The 27317-nt window shown below is 38.8% G+C and overlaps 1 protein-coding gene across 2 annotated transcripts in view; it reads left to right on the top strand.

The window, feature by feature from the left end:
* Nucleotides 1-135: 135 nt before the first annotated feature.
* The window catches only part of LOC109142801 (uncharacterized), a 28154-nt gene continuing 972 nt past the window's right edge, over nt 136-27317 (top strand). Inside the window, exons 1-12 of one of the 2 annotated variants that reach the window (XM_027286351.1) lie at nt 136-929; nt 1175-1335; nt 1441-1512; nt 1599-1643; nt 2113-3325; nt 22837-23103; nt 25321-25602; nt 25819-25917; nt 25972-26021; nt 26127-26198; nt 26285-26329; nt 26872-26919. In XM_027286351.1, the coding sequence (XP_027142152.1) occupies nt 3283-3325; nt 22837-23103; nt 25321-25602; nt 25819-25917; nt 25972-26021; nt 26127-26198; nt 26285-26329; nt 26872-26919 (906 nt within the window). In that variant the 5' untranslated portion in view covers nt 136-929; nt 1175-1335; nt 1441-1512; nt 1599-1643; nt 2113-3282. The remainder of the gene's footprint in view (nt 930-1174; nt 1336-1440; nt 1513-1598; nt 1644-2112; nt 3326-22836; nt 23104-25320; nt 25603-25818; nt 25918-25971; nt 26022-26126; nt 26199-26284; nt 26330-26871; nt 26920-27317) is intronic. The other variant, XM_027286353.1, reaches the window with a different exon arrangement.

Genomic DNA, 27317 nt, shown 5'->3' on the forward strand with positions numbered 1-27317 from the left:
AGAGGGATCCCTCCTCTGTGGCTCTTCCTGAGGTTTCTTCCACCTTTTTTCCCTGTTAAAGGGTTTTTGTGGGCAAGTTTTTCCTCACAAGAACCGAGGGTCTAAGGACAGAGGGTGTCACTCCCTGTACAGATTGTAAAGCCCTCCAAAGGCAAATGGACTTTGTGACTTTGGGCTATACAAATAAAATTTGATTTGATTTGATGTAAGCATATAGATGAAAACTTATCTTCACTAAAATCCATTGTGCTGAAACTGACATGAATTTATGAATTTAAAGGAACAGTTTCACCATTTGAGGAATTCAATTATTAATTTTCCTGCTGAGTTAGGATACAGTAAATGAGATACAGCTCAGCTTAGCACAAAGACTCGAAACAAGGGAACTGCTAACCAATCCAAAGATACCAAAATCTGCCTACCAGCCCATCAAAGCTTTCTAATGCATTGGTATATATTCACCATACAAACATGAGTGATATAGAGTTCCTCATGTAACTTTCAGACTAATGTTGCTGCCATGACACGTGAAATATCAGTCTAGAAACTTGCAGAACCAAGATTACACAGGGATAGTGTTTCTGTACTAAAAATATTTTTTCTTTGGTATTTTTTGTCTTCTGTGTCCTCTGTTCCAGAACACAAGATGACCCTTAAACGGGGCATTACAGAAGAACTCAGGGTGGGTTTTGATCTGGAACCGAACTCCTGCAACATTTACTTCTTCCCAGAAAAAGAAGATGAAGAACACACTCCAGCCACTGTAGCCCGTCGTGGCAAGCTATTGGAAACACTTTATTGCCCAGGGCTAACGCTGCTATGGCCATGTGAGCTTGAAAACAACAATCTTGAAATGTCATGCAGCGGGCGCTTTGAGTTCAGAGATCTGAATGACAACAAAGCCTTGGTGGTGACATTGAAAATGGAGCGTAAGTAACCTGTGTGTTTAAAACAGATGTCAGAATTATCGTCTTATCTTTAATTTATTTTATCTAATGTATATTTCCTACGTGCAAGATTTTTTTATATATGTAATCTTACAAAGATACACATCGGAGAAAAGCAGGACAATCTTACATTTGAAATATTTGACGTTATTTCAGATTACACAAATAATCAATTTACAAAATTGTTGGCATTTTCTGCCCATCGACTAATCATCTCGTTCTTTCAGCACCACCCTTTAATAAATCCTACATTGGTATTGGTGCTGGTATTTTCTCCGCTGTACTTTCCTGCTGTTGCTGCTTTAAGCGCACCTGCTGTCGGAGTTCCTCCAAGAAAGACCAATCAGAGACTCCTAACGATGATGAACCTGCTGTGTATTACCATGAGGTGAATGCACATATTACAGCTGTATGTGTACAGTGGTGTAAAGTTAAAAGTCCTGCTGTTAATAATGTGTGTACACATTGTGTTTCTGTTTAATTCAAACTACAGTATGAAAATGAGCCTGTTGGACCGGGGCCAGAACAACTCAATCCACCCTCTTATACTCCGACTGTCCCGCTGGTTAGTGTTTGTTTCATGTCATAGAGAGATGTCCTCTCTTGTTTATTCTCCGCTACTAATGTGTTACGTGTTGCCTCACTCTGCAGATACACAATCCTCCTACTATGGATGACCCGCCAGCTTTTTCTGAGGTATGACCTGCTGCACACACACACACACACACACACACACACACAGACTAACACCTGATAAATAAAAGTGCAATAGTATTTTTCAACATTTCCTTCCTCTAGAAGAATGTGCAAAGCAAGCCATGTTTACTAGCTGCTTTTGCTTGTCGATCAGTGAAATAAATCTTTATGCAAAAGGAATAACAAAGCGTAAACTCACTCATAAAAGCAATGTTATCACAGAGTTGAATCCACATCTCTTTGACACTGTATCAACAAAAAGTAAACATAATAAGCTTCCAAAAGATTTATCGCAAGTCTAACAAGTAAATCAGTGCGCATCAAAATATCTGTGGTAATAATGTGACATAAATATTCTTGATGGAGCATATATAAAACAAGCTAATATCTGTATTTTAAACTGAAGTCAGGTTTTGAATCAATTGAGAGCCTGCTTGTGATACTCAGTGACGTGTCTTTGTCTCTCCAGGTTTACCCTCCAGCACGGCAGGAAGACGTCCCAACTGTCCCTGTTCTCTCTGACCCTGAGCCACAATTTGAAGTGAAGGGGTTGACCTTTCCCTCTGCCCCACCACTCAGTTCAGATTCAACTGTCTGCGATGTCTATACGTCAGACAAACTCAACTTTCTCTGAAAGCGCACTCAAATTTGTAGTTTCAACATTTTCACTGGTTAGTCTCCACTGGTTGCATGGCCACTGGTCCCAGCCAAGAAATAGTCCCTTGTGATGAAATTTGAAATAAAATTTTTAAATGAAATTTTGAAAAGAATTTTTGAGTGTGCCTGTGAGCATCCTCATCTTGTTGACCATTTGAATCCCTCAACAACTCAAGGATCACATGTTCAAAGCCATACGTGAAAGGGAAGCTTTTAATAAAAAAAACTTGAGACTTGAGAGTCTCTGCATTACCTTTTACCTTCTACCGTACCTCGTGTGTCTCTTTTAAAGAGTCTAGTTGAGTGAATAACTTTCTCTGTCAGGGATACAACATTTATTGCAGACCAGGTTGACTTTTCAGGGAGGACACAAAAATGAAGCAGCTTTATCTCTGTAATATTTTATCATCATATAATAAAAAAAGAACATTAAAAACATTATATAAAGTCTTCATTTTGTATCGGATGCTTACATTATACAAGTTAGTCAAGTGTCAGTTAGGTTAGGCGTAGAAGCCAATCACAGTTTAGTTGCATAATGAAAGCTGTGCAGTGCAATGTTTATGATTTCTTTCATGTTGGGTTCCTGCTGTAGCTTCCTGGGCTTGTTCAAGACTAAAAATAAATAATAACTTTTGCTTGTACCTTTTAAGCAAAACGTTTGAATTGACAGAGTTCAAGAATTTGAAAGAATGGAGGGAAAAAAAGGTCATATTGCTATGGCTTACTAATTTCCGACAGCACTTAAACGCCTCACAACTACTTCCATAAACACAGCCCTGCTCAATGGGTGGGACCAGACAAAACTACGGCACATTATCAACCAATTGTACATGCGGTTAATTGCGTTTTATTATTATGTGTAGTCTACAGCTCATGCATCAACCGTGTGCATTTGTCAAAGTGTGGTTAGTGAAGTGTTGAAGCATATCGCACGCTTTACGTAAACTGGTCGACGACTGCTGGACTCACAACACAACACATGATGATACTGTTGCTGTTTTTAGCTTCTTGTGTTTCTGCGGGTGAGTAATGTAAAGTGTAAAAACATATAATGTTTCCTTCAGCAAAACTGCACGTTAGAATAAAGTGTGTTTTACTCAGCTGTAAGTAATTAACGTTATTTCTAAGGTAGACTTTAATGACCCGACAGCAGCCACCTAGCGGTGAAACAAGTACTCTGTACTGAAGTACAATTTTCTATACTGCAGTGTCTGTTAATTAACACTCCACTACATAACAAGGATATTATTGAGTGTGCCTGAAAGCGCACACTATATGTTATCCACCGCGCTTATTCTTATTATTATTATTAAACTTTTTCTTACGCCCTTTTTTTGCTTCGCTACTCCTCCCAGTTTTTGTCACTTCGCGTGGTCACGTCAGCCGCTCCAATATTTTCAAGTGCGTCCTTATTGCCGACTTTATGGCAAATACTTTGAGAAAACTGGGAAAGTCAGCGCTGGCTTACTGCAGCCTGTGGACACTTTCGGTTTTCAAAATAAGACGTGGGTGTTAAATGTATAAAACGTGTATTTATAAAATATGAAGGTTTGATTAAAAAAAAGTGTGTCTCATGAAACAAGTATGATCCTGCACTGCTTCAATGCTCATATGTACCATATGTACACACATTAAACATATTAAAAAAAATATATATGTCAAGTGTTAAAATTCTTTAAAAACAGGTGTGTCTCATACAGAAGGTGTAGATCGACTGTTCTACACTGATTTTGAGTCAATGGGTCACATGACCTGGAAGCTATTGAGCCTCAAAGCTCATATTTACATTATAAAATGTATAAAAAATTCATAAAAAATATGACAAGTGTTACAGTTCTATAAAAAGAGATGTGTCTCATACAGAAGGTGTACATAGACTGTTCAACATTGATTTTGAGTCAATAGGTCCCATGACCTGGAAGCTATTGAGCTTCAAAGCTCATATTTACATTATGAAATATATTTAAAAAAAATCATAAAAAATATGACAAGTGTTAAAATTCTTTATAAACAAGTGTGTCTCATACAGCAGGTGTACATAGACTGTTCAACATTGATTTTGAGTCAATAGGTCCCATGACCTGGAAGCTATTGAGCTTCAAAGCTCATATTTACATTATGAAATATATTAAAAATTCATAAAAAATATGACAAGTGTAAAATTCTTTAAAAAGGAGTGTGTCTCATACAGCAGGTGTAGATCTACTGTTCTACATTGATTTTGAGTCAATAGGTCACATGACCTGGAAGCTATTGAGCTTCAAAGCTCATATTTACATTATAAAAAATATTAGAAATTCATAAAAAAATATGACAAGTGTTAAAATTCTTTAAAAACAGGTGTGTCTCATACAGCAGGTGTAGATCTACTGTTCTACATTGATTCTGAACCAATAGGTCACATGACCTGGAAGCTATTGAGCTTCAAAGCTCATATTTACATTATGAAATATATTAAAAATTCATAAAAAATATGACAAGTGTTAAAATTCTTTAAAAACAGGTGTGTCTCATACAGCAGGTGTAGATCTACTGTTCTACATTGATTTTGAGTCAATAGGTCACATGACCTGGAAGCTATTGAGCTTTAAAGCTCATATTTACATTATGAAATATACAAAGAAATTCATAAAAAATATGACAGTAGGAGCAAGAGAGAGAAACGTTACTTCTGCTTTCCTCCAGAAAATTTCCTGCTTTTTTAACATGGGAGAGATGAGGCTTTGGGGGGAGAGGTTGTCAATAAGCACGTAAGGAGCCAAAACTATATGTCGGACAGCTTTGGCAGGCGAATGTGAGTGAGACGACAAATTTTGCTACGTTTCTATGTAGAAATCGTGTCTGTAGTGGATCATTTGAGGCCACGGTAGTCAAATACGTTTTATTTTTTCACTGATCGTTCTCCCCCTCCACTCTAGCGATGACATCACTCACTCTAGCTCTGGAAAGTTCGCGCAATACACACCCATTCATTTTTTGGCTTCGTTTTTGTCGATTTTTGGCAAAACCTTTTGCCGAAACTCTTAGAAAAGACATAGCACACATGTCCCGCCGAGCCGCACGTTTTGATACCCGTTTGTGTATGTGCGACTAAAACACTGCGGTCACGCCAGCTGTCTCTCATTTTCCTGTGGTCACGTCAGCCGCTCCAATATTTTCAAGTGCGCCCTCTTTGCCGACTTTATGGCAAATACTGGGACTGGGAAAGTCAGCGCTAGCTTACTGCAGCGTGTGGACACTCCGGTTTTCAAAAAGACGTGGGTGTTAATGTATTAAACGGGTATTTATAAAATATGAAGAATGGTTTGATTAAAAAAAAGTGTGTCTCATGAAACAAGTATGATCCTGCACTGCTTCAATGCTCATATGTAGATCACTATTCTACACTGATTTTGAGTTAATAGGTCACTGACCTAAGAAGCTATGAGCCTAAGCTCATGTTTATATTATGAAATATATTAAAAATCATAAAAATATTACGTGTTAAAATGAATAAAAAGAGTGTGTCTCAACAGCAGGTGTACATAGACTGTTCAACATTGATTTTGAGTCAATAGGTCACATGACCTGGAAGCTATTGAGCTTCAAAGCTCATATTTACATTATGAAATATATTAAAAAATTCATAAAAAATATGACAAGTGTTAAAATTCTTTAAAAACAGGTGTGTCTCATACAGAAGGTGTAATTACTGTTCTACATTGATTTTGAGTCAATAGGTCACATGACCTGGAAGCTATGAGCTTTAAAGCTCATATTTATTATGAATATTTAAAAAAATAATAAAATATGACAAGTGTTAAAATCTATAAAAAGAAGTGTGTCTCATACAGCAGGTGTACATACTGTTCTACATGATTTTGAGTCAATAGGTCAACATGACTCAAAGCTATTGAGCTTTAAAGCTCATATTACATTATAAAAATATTAAAAATTCATAAAAAATATAACAAGTGTTACAGTTCTATAAAAAGGTGTGTCTCATACAGAAGGTGTACATAGACGTGTTCTACATTAATTCTGAGCAAATACAATGCTATAAAGGTAATAATGACATTATTATTTATTAGAAAAATGAACAATACAAAACAACAACAAGAACAATAAATAACAAAAATAATAATAACAAAATAAAAAAGCAATCAACAACTCAAACAAGAAGGTACATATATCATTTTTTTTAGGCGCAATTCCACTCGCCTGCCCTTGCTTTTAGCAGCGACTCTTCCTCCAGATCTAGGCACTCTTCATGAAACCACCTTTCGCAGGTGTCACACTGTATCTGTAAAGAGTCAACAAAAACAATATCAGTAAATATCTCTCAGCAATGCCATTGAAGTATGCCACAGAGAGTTATTTGTGGTGTGAGACAAAAAGAAAAGTGTGCTATAATCATTTCTATTCAGATTCCTATGAAGAAGATTATGTCTTACACGCATGTCATTATACTTTTCCAATGTGTGTAATGTGCTGTTGCTTAAAATCAAATCACTTTATCACTTACCATATTCCCAGTAATAATTATTTCCGTCTTGTCCTTGTCCATTATGAATACATAGGGATAATTATTTTCTCTAAATCAATTAATAGTCTGCATCGCATTGTTTGTCTGCAAATCTGTTAGCTTTCATACATATATATATAAAATCTCCTTCTCACCCTGGCGGGGTGGTATCCGTGTCATCCTCAAGCTCGGGTCTTCTACCAGAGGCCTGGGCGTTTGAGGGTTCTGCACAGTATCTTCGATGTTCCTAGGACTGCACTCTTCTGGATTGAGGCTTCAGATGTTGTTTCCCGGGATTTGTGGAGCCACTCTCCCAGTTTGGGGGTTACTGCCCCAAGTGCCCCCACTACCACGGGGACACGCAACCCTTGACCTTCCACATCCGTTCCAGCTGCTCTTTCAACCCTTGATATTTCTCAAGTTTCTCATGTTCCTTCTTCCTGATGTTGCGTCAGCTGGGATCGCCACATCTATCACCACTGCCCTCTTCTGCTCTTTGTCCACCACCACTATGTCTGGTTGGTTAGCCAGGACCTGTTTGTCAGTCTGGAAACTGAAGTCCCACAGCACTTGGCCCTGTTGTTCTCAGCCACCTTCTGTGGTATGGCCCATCGGGATTTAGGTACTTCTATCCATAGGTTGCAGATGTTCCTGTATACTATCCCAGCCACTTGGTTGTGCCTCTCCTTGTACGCTGATCAGCTAGCACTTACACCCTGCTGCATGTGCTGGACTGTCTCGGGGGCTTCTTTACACAGTCTGCATCTTGGGTCTGGTCTACTCTGGTAGATCCTGGCCTCTATGGCTCTTGTGCTTAGGCTGTTTCTTGTGCTGCCATGATAGTGCCCTGTCTGTCTGTCAGTCCTGCATTATCCAGCCACGGTAGGATTTCTTGATATCAGCCACTTCCTCTACTGACTGTGGTACATGCCATGTAGGGGTTTGTCCCTCCAGGTTGTCTGTTCCTCCTCCTCTGCACCCTCATCAGGGTTCTGCTGCCTTGATACCATCCGGCCACACTTGTCCAATCCGAATGACATCCCTATGTCATCGCTGTAGATCCTGGTGGTGTGGATCAGTGAGTCGATTTCTCGCTCATTCCTGGCATAAGCTTGATGTCATCCATGTAGAGCAGGTGGGTGACTGTTGCCCCACTACGGAATCGGTACCATACCTGCTCTTCGTAAGATCTGAGGGGGTTCAGGCCTATGCAGAACAGCAGTGGTGATAGCGCATCGCCTTGGTATATGCCGCACTTGATGTTGACTGTGGCAATGGGCTTTGAATTGGCCTCTAGGTGTTGTCTCCACATTTCCATTGAGTTCTGATGAAGGTCCTTAGGTTCCGTTGATCTTATACAGTTGCCAGACATTCCCAGTACCACTGTGTAAGTCTTTATAAACAAGTGTGTGCTCATACAGCAGGTGTACATAGACTGTTAAACAATTGATTTTGAGTCAATAGGTCCTATGACCTGGAAGCTAGAGCTTCAAAGCTCATATTTACATTATAAAAAATATTAGAAATTAATAAAAAAATGACAAGTTTAAATTCTTAAAAACAGGTGTTCTCATACAGAAGGTGTAGATCGACTGTTCTAACATTGATTCGTGAACCAATAGATCACCATGACCTGGAAGCTATTGACTTCAAGCTCATATTTACATTATTAAAATATTAAAAAATCATAAAAAATATGACAAGTGTTACAGTTTCTATAAAAAGAGGTGTGTCTTCATACAGAAGGGTAAAGATCTATTGTCCCTACATGATTTTGAGTCCCAATACGGTCCCATGACCTGGAAGCTATTGAGCTTCAAAGCTCATATTTACATTATTAAAAAATAATAAAAGTTATAAAAAAATGGACAAGTGTTACAGTTCTATAAAAGAGGTGTGTCTCATACAGAAGGTGTACATGACTGTTTCACATTGATTTTGAGTCAATAGGTCCCATGACCTGGAAGCTATTGAGCTTCAAAGCTCATATTTACATATGAAACTATTTATAAAAAATCAAATAAAAATATGACAAGTGTAAAATGAAAAAAGGAAGTGTGTCTCATACAGCAAGTGTAAAGCTACTGTTCTACATTGATTTTGAGTCAATAGGTCACATGACTGGAAGGTATTGAGCTTCAAAGCTCATATTTACATTATGAAATATATTTTTTAAAAAATCATAAAAATATGACAAGTGTTAAAATTTTATAAACAAGTGTGTCCATACAGAAGGGGTACAAGACTGTTCTACATTGATTTTGAGTCAATAGGGGTCACATGACCTGGAAGCTATTGAGTTTTAAAGATCATATTTACATTATGAAATAATAAAAAAAATCATAAAAAATATTGACAAGTGTTAAAATGATATAAAAAGAAGTGTGTCTCATACAGCAGGTGTAGATCTACTGTCCTACATTGATTTTTGAGTCAAATGGTCCCCATGACCGGAAGCTATTTGAGCTTCAAACTCATATTTATCATTATGAACTATATTAAAATTCATAAAAAATGAACAAGTGTTAAAATTCTTTAAATACAGGTGTGTCTCATACAGCAGGTGTACATCTACTGTTCTACAGTGGTTTTGAGTCAATAGGTCACTGACCGTGAAAGCTATTTAGCTTTAAAGCTCATATTTACAATTATTAAAAATATAAAATGAATAAAAAATATGACAATGTTAAAATTCTATAAAAAGAGGTGTGTCCATACAACTTGATTCTGGTGGGTCTCATACATTGATTCTGAGCAAATACAATGCTACCTAGGTAATAATGACATATTATATTCATTAGAAATGAACAATACAAAACAACAGCAATAATAATAATAATAATAATAACAAGCAATCAACACTCAAACAAGAAGGTACATATCATTTATAGGTGCAAAGGGCGCAATTCTACTCACCTGCCCTTCTTTTAGCAGCGTCTCTTCTCCCCAGATCTAGCACTCTCATGAAACCAACCTTCGCAGGTGAGACTGTTTTGTAAAGTAAGTCAACAAAGCAATATCAGTATAATCTTCTCAGCAATGCACCCTGAGTATGCCCCAGAGAGTCTTTGTGCTAGACAAAAAGAAAAGGGTGTGCTATAATCATTTCTATTCAGATTTCTATGAAGAAGATTATTCTTACAGTCTGTCATATACTTTCCAATGTGTGAGTGCCTGTTCTGTAAATCAAATCACTTTATCACTTACCATACCCAGTCAATAATTATTTCCTGCTTGGCCTTGTCCATTATGAGTACATAGGGATAATTAGATTTCCTATAAATCAATTAAGTCTGCATCGCTTGTTTGCTGCAAATAGTTAGCTTTCATTTGCACTTTAAAATGCAAGTTGCCCCCATGATGTCTCTGCACAACATGGGAAGGCTCTGTCAGGCATCATTGCGGCAAAAATGAGTAAGCATGTGGCTTAATACATGAGTGAGGCACAGAAAGGAATTGGCAGTACACCAGGAGAGCCAAGCACCAGCCTCGGTTGATAGAACAGTCGCCCGAGACTGTAAGAAGAGACAGACCAACCTGTGCACTGCTGGATTGACTACACAGAAAGCCTACGACTCAATGCCGCACAATGGCTAAGGAATGTCTGGCAACTGTATAATGATCAACAGGAACCTAAGGACCTCATCTGAACTCAATGGAAATGTGGAAGACAACACTAGAGGCCAATTCAAAGCCCATTGCCCACTCAACATCAAGTGGGCTATACCAAGGCGATGCGCTATCACCACTGCTGTTTTGCATAGGCCTGAACCCCTCAGATCATATCGAAGAGCAGGTATGGTACCGATTCCGTAGTGGGGAACAGCCACCCACTTGCTCTACATGGATGACATCAAGCTGTATGCCAGGAATGAGCGAGAAATAGACTCACTGATCCACCCACCAGGATCTACAGCGTGACATAGGGATGTCATTCGGATTGGACCAGTGTGGCCGGATGGTATCAAGGCAGCAGAACCCTGATGAGGGTGCAGAGGAGGAGGAACAGACAACTGGAGGACAAACCCCTACATGGCATGTACCACCGTCAGATAGAGAAGTGGCTGATATCAAGAAATCCTACCAGTGGCTGGATAATGCAGGACTGACGACACAACGAGGGCACTAATCATGGCCAGCACAAGAACAGGCCATAAGCACAAGAGCCATAGAGGCCCGGATCTACCAGAGTAGACCAGACCCAAGATGCAGACTGTGTAAAGAAGCCCCCGAGACAGTCCAGCACATAGCAGCAGGGTGTAAATGCTCGCTGGTCAGCGTACAAGGAGAGGCACAACCAAGTGGCTGGGATAGTATACAGGAACATCTGCAACCAGTATGGAATAGAAGTCCTAAATCCCGATGGGGCCAAAACCAGAAGGTGGCTGAGAACAACAGGCCAGTGCTGTGGGACTTCAGTTTCCAGAACTGCACAAACAGGTCCTGGCTAACCAACCAACATAGTGGTGGTGGGACAAGAGCAGAGGGCATGTGGCGATAGATGTGGGATGCCCAGCTGACGGCAACATCAGGAAGAAGGAACATGAGAACTTGAGAAATTCAAGGGTTGAAAGAGCAGCTGGAACGATGTGGAAGGTCAAGGGTTGCGTGGTCCTGTGTAGTGGGGGCACTTGGGCGAGTAACCCCCAAACTGGGGAGTAGGGTCCGCAAATCCCGGAAACAACATCTGAAGCCTCCATCCAGAAGAGTGCAGTCTAGGAGAACTCGAAGATACTTGTTGCGAAACCCTCAAACTCCAGCCTCTGGTAGAAGACCCGCTTGAGGATGACACGGATACCACCCGCCAGGATGAGAAGGAGATTTATATATATATGTCATGAAAGCTAACAGATTTGCAGACAGACAATGCGATGCAGACTATTAATTGAATTTAGAGAAATAATTATCCCTATGTATTCATAATGCAAGGACAAGACAGGAAATAATTATTATGGATATGGTAAGTGGATAAAGTGATTTGATTTTAAGAACAGCACCTGTCCACACATTGGAAAGTATAATGACATGACGTGTAGACATAATCTTCTTCAGCGAAATCTGAATAGAAAGCTTATAGCCTACACCTTTTCTTTTTGTCTACAGCCAACAAATAATCTCTGTGGCATACTTCATGGCATTGCTGAGAAGATTTATACTGATATTGTTTTTGTTGACTTACTTTACAGATACAGTGTGGGACACCTGCGAAAGGTGGGTTTCATGAAGAGTGCCTAGATCTGGAGGAAGAGTCGCTGCTTAAAAGCAAGGGCAGGCGAGGTGAATTGCGCCTAAAAAATGATATATTGTACTTCTTGTTTGAGTTGTGATTGCTTGTTATTTATTATTGTTTTATTATTTTGTTTTTATGTTTTGTTGTTGTTTGTTTGTCATTTTTTCTAATAAATAATACTGTCATATTACCTTTATAGCATTGTATTTGGCTCAGATTAATGTAGAAACAGTCTATGTACACCTTCTGTATGCAGACCACCCTTTTTAAAGAACGGTAACACTTGTATATTTTTTTATGAATTTTTAATATTTTTTAATGTAAATATGAGCGTTTAAAGCTCAATAGCTTTGAGATCATGGTGACCTATTGACCACAATACAGTGTGGTTGAAACAGTATATTCCACCTGCTGTATTGAGACAACTCTTCTTTTTTTATAGATTTTAACACTTGTTTCATATTTTTAATATTTGTTAAATTTATTAAGATATTTCATAATGTAAATATGAGCTTTAAAGCTCAATAGCTTCCAGGTCATGTGACCCTATTGACTCAAATCAATGTAACATCTCTATGTACACCTTCTGTATGAGACACACCTGTTTTTAAGAATTTTAACATTGTCATATTTTTTATGAATTTTTTATATATTTCATAATGTAAATATGAGCTTTGAAGCTCAATAGCTTCCAGGTCATGTGACCTATTGACTCAAAATCAATGTTGAACAGTCTATGTACACTGCTGTATGAGACACACCATCTTTTTATCTCATTTTAACACGTAATATTTATATGAATTTTTAATTATTTCATAATATAAAACATGAGTTCAAGGCTCAATGCTTCTTAGGTCAGGTGACCTATTAACTCAAAATCAGTGTAGAATAGTAGATCTACATATGAGCATTGAAGCGTGCAGATCCATACTGTTTCATGAGACACAATTTTTTTTAATCAACAATTCTTCATATTTTATAAATACACGTTAATACATTTAACCCCCACGTCTTATTTGAAAACCGGAAGTGTCCACACGCTGCGTAAGCTAGTGCGGATTCCCAGTCCCAGATTTGCCATAAAGTCGGCAAGAGGGCACTTGAAAAAATATGTGGAGCGGCTAACGTACACGGGGGAAAATGAGAGACTGGCTGGCGTGACGCAGTGTTTTTTTTAGTCGCCACATACACAAAACGGGTATCAAAACGTGCGGCTCGGCCGGGACATGTGTGCTATGTCCTTTTCTAAGAGTTTCGGCAAAAGGTTTTGCCAAAAATCGACAAAAACGAAGCCAAAAAAAGTGATGTGTATTGCGCAGAACTTTCCAGAGCTAGAGTGAGTGATGTCAATCGCTAGAGTGGAGAGGGGAGAGAACGATCAGTGAAAAAATAAAACGTATTTGACTTAGGCCGTGGTCCTCAAATAGAATGCCACTACAGACACGATTTCTACATAGAAACGTAGCGAAAATTGTGCGTCTCACTACACATTCGACTGCCAAAGCTGTCAGACATGATAGTTATTGGGCTAGGACGTGCTTATTGATCAACGCTCCCCCAAAGGCCTCATATACCCCATGTTGAAAAAAGCAGGAAATTTTCTGGAGGAAAGCGCAGAAGTAACGTTATCTCTCTCTTGCTCCTACGGGCACCTTTCTTCACTTTATCGACACAAACGACTATTTAATACGATCAGGAAGATCTCATCGTGCTCAGGTTAAGCCGGTTCAATGATTGGAATTACGGTTTGGTCAGAAGTCTCTTCCTGTTCGAGAGGAGTTCTCAGCATTTTCTCTCAGTCTCTAACTGACATTCTAACAGGTGCAACTGGCTCCTCAGATTACAGTTGGTCCTGGTTGCTTGGCAACCTCAGCCTGCTTGAAGGAGGGAGGGGGGAGGGGCCAGCAGACAGAAGCCGAGTGGGCCATTTAGTAGTTCGGCACTTAATTTGAACCTGTCTGTGTAAAATGGCAGACAGAGACAGCAAGCGTTAGCGCAACTGTAAAGACATGCTATTTGCAACATTAGCGCACCAATGCTAAAATTAGTGCTAAATTAACATTAGCCACTAGGAATTAAATACATGTTGATTACTAACATGCTAATGTTAACATGCTAATGTAACTGCTAGCGCACAGCGTTAACTGTTAAGTAACATGTTATGGACTGCTAGCGCATCAGCGGTTAACATGTTAATGCTAACTGTTAATGTAACTGCTAGCGCTCAGCGTTAACATGCTTAATGCTACCCAGCTAATTTAACCGGCTAACTGCTAGCGCATCAGCGTTAACATGCTAATGCTAACATTGGCTAATGCTAGCTGCTAGCGGCATCAATGTTAACATGCTAATGTTAACATGTTAATGACCTAAAATGCTAATGCTAACATGCTAATGTAACTGATAGCGCATCAGCATTAACATGATAATGTTAACATGTTAATGCTAACATGGTAACTGCTAGCGCATCAGCGTTAACATGTTAATGCTAACATGTGAATGCTAGCTGCTAGCGCATCAGTGTTAACATGCTAATGTTACATGCTAATGTAACATGCTCATGTTAACATGCAATGCGAACTGCTAGCGCATCACGTTAACATGCTAACGTTAGTAAATGCTAATGTTAACATGCATGCTAACATGGCTAATGTTAACAGCTATGTAACATGCTAATTTTAACTGCTAGCCCATCAACGTTAACATGTTAATGTTAAACATGCTAACTGGCTAGCGCATCAGCGCTAACATGGTAATGCTAAAATGTAATGCTATACATGCTCATGCTAACATGCTAATGCGAACTGCAAGCACATCAACGTTAACAGTTAATGTTAACATCTAATGCTAACATGCTATGTTAACATGCTAGTTAATTGCTAGGCATCAGCGTTAACATGCTAACGGTAACATTCTAATGTTAACATGCTGATGTTAACTGCTAGCGCTTCAGTGTTATAACATGCTAATGTTAACATGCTAATGTACTGGGGGCGGCAGTAGCTCAGTTGGCATGGGAACCGGAGGGGGCCGGTTCAAGTCCCACATGGACCAAAATATGGAAGGTGGACTGGTAGCTGGAGAGGTGCCAGTTCACCTCCTGGGCATGCCGAGGTGCCCTTGAGCAGGGTCCCGATCCCCCACAACGCCTCACTGGGGCGCTGGTCCAGCCGGCTGCCCATCACTCCACCATCTCTCTCCACGTTTGCTGTCTATGAGCCCTTGTACCTTGTACTGCATGTGTTAAAATGCATGTCAAAGGCATGTCAAAAAATAAAATAGGTGAAAAAAGAATTTCCCCATGAGGGATAATAAAGTATATAAAGATATCTAAAGGCCAACAAGCTATGCTCACATGCTAAGTTAATTGATGATGTAAGCGCTAGTGCTCCTGTGTCTAAATAAACATGTTAAAATGAGTATTTGAGGTGTGCTTTTTGAATACAGACCCCCAGCAACAGCCCACTCGTCACTCTCAAAATTTTTTTCTAGTACGAATTTTGCTGAGCAGTGTCAGTAATAATGCATGGGGACGAGTGGGCAGAGTCCGGCACACTCAAAATTTCTTTAGAATTTTTCTAGTGCACTATGTATACACAATATTGTTAACACTATGGTTTTAGTGTTTTTATTACTATAGATTAATGCACTACATATCCACTTTAGTATGCTTTGATTTATGACGAGGTAAAAATATTTATTCCAACTTTATGGACAACAGTGTAACATTAACACTTTGCATTGGTATTATTGCAACTTTACTTAAGTAAAATATTGAATGTTTTTTCCACCTTTGTATATCATGATCCGCTATAGTGTAAAGTTATGGTAATAGTATGACTCATATACAGTACCAGTCAAAAGTTTGGACACACTCTCATCTCATTTCAAGTTTTTTGATTTTTTTTATTATAATATAAAGACATCAAAACTTAGACACTTAAACTTAACTTTAGTTATTATTGACTTGGTTTTATATGACAGTTTCTGGTGAACTGAAAAATATTTTGATACTTCAGGCGGAAGTAAGAGTCAAGTCAAATGACGGTGGAAACGACTGGCAAACAAATCCAATAGTGTTCTGTGTCTGTGGTTATCGAGCAAACACAGCACAACATAGAAACCAAAAACAGACAGGAGATGTCAGGTTAGAGGTCTAACCAAGACCATGATAGCCAACAGCTGCAAAGTTCTCGCACAAGTTCAACAGCGCAACCATACACAGATAAATCGGTTATAATGACTAGCTAATTATAAATGTGATAGATGAGTGTATTCCACGCCACCCATATTAGCCTTAAAGCACAAATCCTATTGAACTAACTCAGTGTTCGACACCTTAAGTTACTGAGCTGTAGTCTTATCCTTAGTTGGATTGCTGAGCACCATATGACAACTGGTACATATTATCGGTATTACTTTGTTTCATTCATTACATTTTAATAATTCGGTATGTTTTAGTATCAAAGTTCGACAATAATGCTACACAATACATAGTAGCTTTAAATAGGCCCTGTGATCACTGTTAGTAGATGCCAATACAGTTGCCAGCATTATTGATCACCTTGTAATATCTAACCATCAAGATATTCATAAGCTTTTGTGTACATAGTAGTTTATATTGAAAATGGTATGAAGGAAATCTTAAACCTTTAGTATTTGCCATAATCATTAATTACCATACGTTGAACAGAGCTATTTACTGTCATGCACACTTACCTCTAAAAACTGATGGTTGAAATACTAGAGAAGACATTAAATGCTTATTCTCAGTTTTCGTATTCTTCAATGTTAATTACACCTTTGTCAGTCTGGAAAACTGAAGTCCCACAGCACTTGGCCCTGTTGTTCTCAGCCACCTTCTGTGGTTATGGCCCATCGGGATTTGGTACTTCTATCCATACTGGTTTGCAGATGTTCCTGTATACTACCCAGCCACTTGGTTGTGCCTCTCCTTGTACGCTGATCCAGCTAGCATCTTACACCCTGCTGCTATGTGCTGGACTGTCTCGGGGGGCTTCTTTACACAGTCTGCATCTTGGGTCTGGTCTACTCTGGTAGATCCTGGCCTCTATGGCTCTTGTGCTTATGGCCTGTTCTTGTGCTGCCATGATTAGTGCCTCTGTGCTGTCGTCAGTCCTGCATATCCAGCCACTGGGTAGGATTTCTTGATATCAGCCACTCCTCTATCTGACGGTGGACATGCCATGTAGGGTTTGTCCCTCCAGGTTGTCTGTTCCTCCTCCTCTGCACCCTCATCAGGGGTTCTGCTGCCTTGATACCATCGGCCACCACTTGTCCAATCCGAATGACATCCCTATGTCACTCGCGGTGTAGATCCTGGTGGTGTGGATCAGTGAGTCTATTTCTCGCTCATTCCTGGCATAAGCTTGATGTCCTCCATGTAGAGCAGTGGGTGACTGTTGCCCCACTACGGAATCGGGTACCCATACCTGCTCTTCGTAATGATCTGAGGGGGGTTCAGGCCTATGCAGAACAGCAGTGGTGATAGCGCATCGCCTTGGTATATGCCGCACTTGATGTTGACTTGGGCAATGGGCTTTGAATTGGCCTCTAGGTGTTCTTCCACATTCCATTGAGTTCTAGATGAAGGTCCTTAGGTTCCTGTTGATTTATACAGTTCAGACATTCCAGTATTCCATTGTGCGGCATTGAGTCGTAGGCTTTCTTGTAGTCAATCCAGGCAGTGCACAGGTTGGTCTGTCTCTTCTTACAGTCTCGGGCGACTGTTCTATCAACCAGTAGCTGGTGCCTGGCTCTCCTGGTGTTACTGCCAATTCCTTTCTGTTGCCTCACTCATGTATTAAGCCACATGCTTCTCATTTTTGCCGCAATGATGCCTGCAGAGCCTTGCCATGTTGTGCAGAGACATCATGGGGGCAACTGCATTTATAAGTGCAAACTGATGAAAGCTAACAGATTTGCAGACAAACAATGCGATGCAGACTATTAATTGATTTATAGGAAATAATTATCCCTATGTATCATAGGACAAGGACAAGACAGGAAATAATTATTACTGGGATATGGTAAGTGATAAAGTGATTTGATTTTAAGAACAGCACATTACACACATTGGAAAAGTATAATGACATGACATGTAAGACATAATCTTCTTCATAGAAATCTGAATAGAAATGATTATAGCACCCCTTTTCTTTTTGTCTACAGCCACAAATCTCTCTGTGGCTACTTCAGTGGCATTGCTGAGAAGATTTATGATATTGTCTTTGTTGACTTACTTTACAGAATACAGTTCACCTGCGAAGGTGGTTTCATGAAGAGTGCTAGATCTGGAGGAAGAGGACGCTGCTAAAAGAAAGGGCAGGTGAGTAGAATTGCGCCCTTTGCACCTAAATGATATTTACCTTCTTGTTTGATTTGTTGATTGCTTGTTATTATTATTATTATTATTATTGCTGTTGTTTTGTATGTTCTTTCTAAGAATATAATGTCATTTTACCTAGTAGCATTGTATTTGCTCAGAATCAATGTTGAGAACACCAGAATCAATGTATGAGACACACCTCTTTTTATAGAATTTTAACACTTGTCATATTTTTTTATTATTTTTAATATTTTTAATAATGTAAATATGAGCTTTAAGCTCAATAGCTTCAGGTCATGTGACCTATTGACTCAAAACAATGTAGAACAGTAGATTACACCTGCTGTATGAGACACACCTGTTTAGAATTTAACCTTGTCATATTTTTATGAATTTTTTAATTATATTCATAATGTAAATATGAGCTTTGAAGCTCAATAGCTTCCAGGTCATGGGACCTATTGACTCAAAATCAATGTAGAGACAGTAGATCTACACCTGCTGTATGAGCCACACTTTTTTTAAATTTTAACACTTGTCATATTTTTTATGATTTTTTTTATATATTCATAATGTAAATTGACTTTAAAACTCAATAGCTTCCAGGTCATGTGACCTATTGACTCAAAATCAATGTAGAACAGTCTATTACACCTGCTGTATGAGACACCCACTTTTTATAGAATTTTAACACTTGTCATATTTTTTATGATTTTTAATATATTTCTATGTAAATATGAGCTTTGAGCTCAATACTTCCAGGTCATGTGACCTATTGACTCAAAATCAATGTAGAACAGTAGATTTACACTGCTGTATGAGACACACTTTTTTATATATTTAACACTTGTCATATTTTTTATTTTTTAATATATTTTCATAATGTAATATGAGCTTTGACGTCATAGCTTCGGTCATGGACCTATTGACTCAATCATGTTGAACAGTTCTTACACCTTCTGTATGAGGACACACCTTTTTTTTAGAACTGTAAACACTTGTGGGCACATTTCTTCATTTATCGACACAAAACGACTATTTAAAACGATCAGGAAGGTCTCATCATGCCTCAGGTTAAGCCGGTTCAATGATTGGAATTACGGTTTGGTCAGAAGTCCTTCCTGTTCGAGAGGAGGTCTCAGCATTTTCTCTCAGTCTCTAACTGACATTCTAACAGGTGCAAACTGCTCCTCAGATTACAGTTGGTCCTGGTTGCTTGGCAACCTCAGCCTGCTTGAAGGAGGAGAGGGGGGAGGAGCCAGCAGACAGAAGCCGAGTGGCCATTTTAGTAGTTCTTGGCACTTAATTTGAACCTGTCTGTGTAAAATGGCAGACAGAGACAGCAGAGCGTTAGCGCAAGCTGTAAAGACATGCTATTTGCAAACATTAGCGACCAATGCTAAAATTAGTGCTAATTAACATTAGCCACTAGGAATTAAATACATGTTGATTACTAACATGCTAACATGCTAATGCTAACATGCTAATGCTAACTGCTAGCGCATCAGCGTTAACATGTTAATGCTAACATGTTAATGCTAACTGCTAGCGCATCAGCGTTAACATGCTAATGCTAACATGCTAATGTTAACACGCTAACTGCTAGCGCATCAGCGTTAACATGTTAATGCTAACATGCTAATGCTAGCTGCTAGCGCATCAATGTTAACATGCTAATGTTAACATGCTAATGTTAACATGCTAATGTTAACATGCTAATGCTAACTGCTAGCCCATCAGCCCTAACATGGTAATGCTAACATGCTAATGTTAAAATGCTAATGTTAACATGCTAATGTTAACTGCTAGCGCATCAGCGCTAACATGCTAATGTTAACATGCTAATGCTAACATGCTAATGCGATCTGCAAGCGCATCAACGTTAACAAGTTAATGGTAACATGCTAATGCTAACATGTTAATCTTAACATGCTAATGTTAACTGCTAGCGCATCAGCGTTAACATGCTAATGTTAACATGTTAATGCTAACATGGTAACTGCTAGCGCATCAGCGTTAACATGTTAATGCTAACATGTGAATGCTAGCTGCTAGCGCATCAGTGTTAACATGCTAATGTTAACATGCTAATGTTAACATGCTAATGCGAACTGCTAGCGCATCAACGTTAACATGCTAACGTTAAAATGCTAATGTTAACATGCTATGCTAACATGCTAATGTTAACATGCTAATGTTAACATGCTAATTTTAACTGCTAGCCCATCAGCGTTAACATGCTAATGTTAACATGCTAACTGCTAGCGCATCAGCGCTAACATGTTAATGCTAACATGTTAATGCTAACATGCTAATGCTAACATGCTCATGTTAACATGCTAATGCGAACTGCAAGCACATCAACGTTAACAAGTTAATGTTAACATGCTAACGCTAACATGCTAATGTTAACATGCTAATGTTAACTGCTAGCGCATCAGCGCTAACATGCTAACGGTAACATTCTAATGTTAACATGCTGATGTTAACTGCTAGCGCTTCAGTGATAACATGCTAATGTTAACATGCTAATGCTACTGAGTGCGGCAGTAGCTCAGTCCATAGGGACTTGGCATGGGAACCGGAGGGTGGCCGGTTCAAGTCCCACATGGACCAAAAATATGGAAGGTGGACTGGTAGCTGGAGAGGTGCCAGTTCACCTCCTGGGCACTGCCGAGGTGCCCTTGAGCAAGGCACCGATCCCCCACAACCGCTCACTGGGCGCTGGTCCAGCCGGCTGCCCATCACTCCACCATCTCTCTCCACGTTTGCATGTCTATGAGCCCTATGGGCTGCATGTGTGTGTCTGGGTTAAAATGCATGTCAAAAAATAAAATAGAGTGAAAAAAGAATTTCCTCACTGAGGGATAAATAAAGTATATAAAGTATATCTAAAGGCCAACAAGCTAATGCTAACATGCTAATGTTAATTGATAGCATGTAAGCACTAGCTGCTCCTGTGTCTAAATAAACATGTTAAAAATGAGTATTTGAGGTGTGCTTTTTGAATAACAGCCCACTCGTCACTCTCAAAATTCTTTTCTAGTACTGAATTTGCTGAGCAGTGTCAGTAATAATGCATGGGGACGAGTGGGCAGAGTCAGGCACACTCAAAATTTCTTTAGAAATGTTTCTAGTTGCACTATGTACTACACAATATTTGTTCAACAGCTATGGTTATTAGTTGTTTTATTACTATAGATTAAATGCACTACATATCCACTTTAGTATGCTTTGATTTTATGACGAGGTAAACATATTTTATTCGGAACTTTATGGACAACAGTGTAACATTAACACATTTGCATTGGTATTATTGCAACTTTTTCTTAAGTAAAATATCTGAATGTTTTTTCCACCTTTGTAATCATGATCCGCTATAGTGTAAAGTTATGGTAATAGTATGACTCTATATACAGTACCAGTCAAAAGTTTGGACACACTCTCATCCTCATTTCAATGTTTTTTGATTTTTTTTATTATAATATCAAAGACATCAAAACTTAGACACTTAAACTTAACTTTAGTTATTATATGACTTTGGTTATTATATGACAGTTTCATGGTGAACTGAAAATATTTTTATACTTCAGGCGGAAGTAAGTGTCAAGCAAATGACAGTGGAAACGACTGGCAAACAAATCCAATAGTTGTTCTGTGGTCTGTGGTTATCGAGCAAACACCAGCACAACATAGAAAACCAAAAAGAGGACAGGAGATGTCAGGTCGAGGTCTAACCAAGACCATGAGCCAACAGCTGCAAAGTTCCTCCAACAAATATAGTTCAGTCATTATAAAGCAGCATTAAAAATAAATAAATAAATAAATCAGTGTGAATTAGTTACTACTGAGTTATTAGTTATTACTGCTGAGAAATAAACTGTCAATTAAGGATACTTTATCATTTCATTAATTTTAATAATTAGTATGTTGTTAAGAAAAGTTACAGAAATAATGCTACACAATAAATAGTATGCTTTAAATAGGCCCTGTGATCACTGATCAGTACTAGCCAATACAGCTGCCAGCAATTAGTGATCACCTTTAATATTAACCATCAAGTATTCAGCTAAGCCTTTGTGTACATAGTATTTTATATTTGAAAATGTATGAAAGGAAATCTTTAAACCTTATTATTTGCCATAATATAAATTACTATACGTTGAACAGAGCTATTTACTGTATGCAACACTACCTCTAAACAACTGATGGTCTGAAATACATAGAGAAGACATTAAATGTTATTTCATAGTTTTAGTATCTTCAATGTTAATCTACAATGTAGAAAATAGTATAAAATAAAGAAAAAACATTAAATAAAAAACTTTTGACCAGTGCTGTATATGTGTGTCCATTTAAAAAAATATATACTTATAAAAAAAACAAATATGCCTGGGAATGGTGACGTTCATTCACAAGGTTTGTTTTTTTCTCACTGTTAAACTTCTAGGTGTCTCATATAATAGGGAGTATGGGAAGGAATTCAAAATAATGCTGGTCAGTGTGGCTCACTACATCGAGTTCAACCATATGGACAGTTCAGACCAGACCTTGATCGTGTGGAAACGTGATGACCCCCCAGCCAGAGAGGACAGTAGGCGGAAGGTGGTGGGAATCTACTTTGTGATAAAAAATTTGACCCAGCTTGACAGTGGACTCTACACAGTAAGAGGCAAAAAAGGCCGCAAAATATCCACAAAGTCCCTTGTGGTATCTGGTGAGGATCCTTTTTAGTTCTCGATTTATCCTAATTCTTTTTGTCAAGACATTTTGTCACATTCACAAAAAATCTCAGTATCACTGTTTTTTTGTGTTTTTTTTAATTGTTGCATGGCCTTATGTGTGAAGTTGATACAGGGATTCTAAAAACAAACTAACTAAGGCTATGTTCACACAAAATCACACAATGTGGGTGGTGCATTTAGGTTGCGACAGTGGGGATCACAGGGGATGCTGGACAAAACGCAGCAGCCCTGCGGCAAAAAGTTGAATTAACTTTTGAAGAACCCAATCCAACACCACACTGCAGTGACTAATCACATAAGCTGGCAGTCAGTTACCATGTGACATGAAGGAGAGACTGATCACCGCCGTGATGACCTTTCCAAAGTTGTACCTTCCTACCATGAGGGAGGAGAAAGTTGCCTGTGCATCACTGTGCAGTCACTTGGTGTTGCATCGCTCTTTAAGTTATCTGCTTACTATTTCTACTTGTAGTCACTCGAAAACTGCAACTAGTAATGCAGCGATTATACAAATTCAGTTTAAAATGTCTACGTTTTGTAAAGGCTCAGTGTTCATTGCTTACGATCAACAAAGTAGCAGTTAGTAAAGAGATGGGCTTTCAGTGTAAAGCAAACCAACAGCAACAAAGCAGGAAAAGGAGCACTACACCATTTTTTTATTTTACACTCAGGCATGTGATCCTGTCAAGGGCACAAGAGTCGATCTCAGTTTCATTCTTTAATTTTTGCTACAGTGCTAAAAACCTTCCATCCATCTTCCATAACCGCTTATCCTTATCATTGTTAGGATGGAGCCTATTGGGTGAAAGGTGTCTTACAGTACATCCTGGACAGGACTCCAGTTCATCATAGGGTTTACAAAAAAGTTTAAACAATTCACGCTTAAGGCACGAATGTAAGCGTGAATAACAATTTACGCTTACAATAATGCCTACAGGCAGTTTAGAGTCACCAATTAATTTAGATGTTTGGACTAATCCTTGGACTGTGGGAGGAAGCTGGAGAACCTGGAAAGACTTGGAGAGAACCTATGCAGTCAACATGCAAACTCCACACTAAATGGGGGTTGACCCAGGAACCTTCTTGCTGTGGGACGACAGTCCAAGAATCAACCGTATATCAGTAGTGTTGTGAAATAAATTAAGGCATTACAATTGTGAAACCAGCCTCACTAACATAACTCAAAAATCCATCATAGTGAAGCTGAAACAAAGACTGTGTTTAGTTTTTTAATTTTTCAAAGTGTTTTATACTCAACATGGTATGATCTTATTTATTTGTTTCGTTTGTGTTGGTGTCAATACTTTTTGTCAACTTGCATGTCCTGTTTAGAACATGTAATGCCTAGTCAGGCACGGTATTGGTTGAAGATGCAGTCACATCTCCCTTTACTGAAAACTTTGCTGCTGCTGTGCATCTGTGTCTCTCTATCTCTATCACAGTTTCCACTGCTACTGTAATCATTTTATCATTCATTGTAATTGTACATTATGTTTGTGTGATGATTTGTTCTGTACACGTGACATCTATTGCACATCTGTCCGTCCTGGGAGAGGGATCCCTCCTCTGTGGCTCTTCCTGAGGTTTCTTCCACCTTTTTTCCCTGTTAAAGGGTTTTTGTGGGCAAGTTTTTCCTCACAAGAACCGAGGGTCTAAGGACAGAGGGTGTCACTCCCTGTACAGATTGTAAAGCCCTCCAAAGGCAAATGGACTTTGTGACTTTGGGCTATACAAATAAAATTTGATTTGATTTGATGTAAGCATATAGATGAAAACTTATCTTCACTAAAATCCATTGTGCTGAAACTGACATGAATTTATGAATTTAAAGGAACAGTTTCACCATTTGAGGAATTCAATTATTAATTTTCCTGCTGAGTTAGGATACAGTAAATGAGATACAGCTCAGCTTAGCACAAAGACTCGAAACAAGGGAACTGCTAACCAATCCAAAGATACCAAAATCTGCCTACCAGCCCATCAAAGCTTTCTAATGCATTGGTATATATTCACCATACAAACATAAGTGATATAGAGTTCCTCATGTAACTTTCAGACTAATGTTGCTGCCATGACACGTGAAATATCAGTCTAAAAACTTGCAGAACCAAGATTACACAGGGATAGTGTTTCTGTACTAAAAAGATTTTTTCTTTGGTATTTTCTGTTTTCTGTGTCCTCTGTTCCAGAAATCCGGAGGACCTTTATACGGGGCGTTAGAGGAAAACTCAGGGTCGGTTTTGATCTGGAACCGAACTCCTGCAACATTTACTTCTTCCCAGAAAAAAAACACACTCCAGCCACTGTAGCCCGTCGTGGCAAGCTATTGGAAACACTTTATTGCCCAGGGCTAACGCTGTTATGGCCATGTGAGCTTCAAAACAACAATCTTATAATGTCATGCAGCGGGCGCTTTGAGTTCAGAGATCTGAATGACAACGAAGCCTTGGTGGTGACACTGAAAATGAAGCGTAAGTAACCTGTGTGTTTAAAACTTTATTTTATCTAATGTATATTTCCTACATGCAAGATTTTTTTATATATGTAATCTTACAATGATACACATCAGAGAAAAGCAGGACATTCTTACATTTGAAATATTTGACGTTATTTCAGATAAGACAAATAATCAATTTACAAAATTGTTGGCATTTTCTGCCCATCGACTAATCATCTCGTTCTTTCAGCACCACCCTTTAATAAATCCTACATTGGTATTGGTGCTGGTATTGTCTCCGCTGTACTTTCCTGCTGTTGCGCCTGCTGTCGGATTTTCTTCAAGAAAGACCAATCAGACCAATCAGAGACTCCTAACGATGATGAACCTGCTGTGTATTACTACCAATCAGAGACTCCTAACGATGATGAACCTGCTGTGTATTACTATGAGGTGAATGCACATATTACGGCTGTATGTGTACAGTGGTGTAAAGTTAAAAGTCCTGCTGTTAATAATGTGTGTACACATTGTGTTTCTGTTTAATTCAAACTACAGTATGAAATTGAGCCTGTTGAACCAGGGCCAGAACAACTCAGGCAACCCTCTTATACTCCGACTGTCCCGCTGGTTAGTGTTTGTTTCATGTCATAGAGAGATGTCCTCTCTTGTTTATTCTTCACTCCTAATGTGTTACGTGTTGCCTCACTCTGCAGATACACAATCCTCCTACTACGTATGACACACCGGCTTTTTCTGAGGTATGACCTGCTGCATGCACACACACACACACTTTTACAGCTAGTAAACATGGCTTGTGGATCAGTGGAATAAATCTTTACACACAAGGAATAACAAAGCATAAACTCACTCATAAAAGCAATGCTCCACAGGGTAACTTTAAAACCACATTTCTCATGATGTGGTCAATCAACACCCCCTGTAGGAGCCAAAACGTATATAGTTGTCTATTTGTTTAGATCACATACGTTTTCTGGATCCCCTTATGCCAATTTAAGTTTGCTGTTACTCTTTACTGAATAAAATCATAAAACCTACTCGATGCGACTGGATGTTTTCTTTGGATGTGAATGCGTTACAATGGATAGTGTATCTTTGTTTTCTAGTTTTGTCATTTGTTTCGTGGATAAGCATGTTGAAAATAATCTGTCGATAACAATCTTATCTAGTCAAAGCAATTAAGGGCTGACCCGCTGGTTAGTGTTTGTTTCATGTCATAGAGAGATGTCCTCTCTTGTTTATTCTCCGCTACTAATGTGTTACTTGTTGCCTCACTCTGCAGATACACAATCCTCCTACTATGGCATTTGACCCGCCAGCTTTTTCTGAGGTATGACCTGCTGCAACCACACACACACACACACACACACAACACACACCACACCCAACACACACACACACCAGACTCCCACCTGAAAATAAAAGTGCAATAGTATTTTTCAACATTTCCTTCCTCCAGAAGAATGTGCAAAGCAAGCCATGTTTACTAGCTGCTTTTGCTTGTCGATCAGTGAAATAAATCTTCATGCACAAGGAATAACAAAGCGTAAACTCACTCATAAAAGCAATGTTATCACAGAGTTGAATCCACATCTCTTTGACACTGTATCAACAAAAAGTAAACATAATAAGCTTCAAAAGATTTATCGCAATCTAACAAGTAAATCAGTGCGCATCAAAAAAATCTGTGGTAATAATGTGCCTAAATCTTTTGATGGAGCATATATA

Source organism: Larimichthys crocea, chromosome I (assembly GCF_000972845.2).
Source record: "Larimichthys crocea isolate SSNF chromosome I, L_crocea_2.0, whole genome shotgun sequence".
In the NCBI taxonomy this organism is placed as follows: Eukaryota; Metazoa; Chordata; class Actinopteri; family Sciaenidae; genus Larimichthys; species Larimichthys crocea.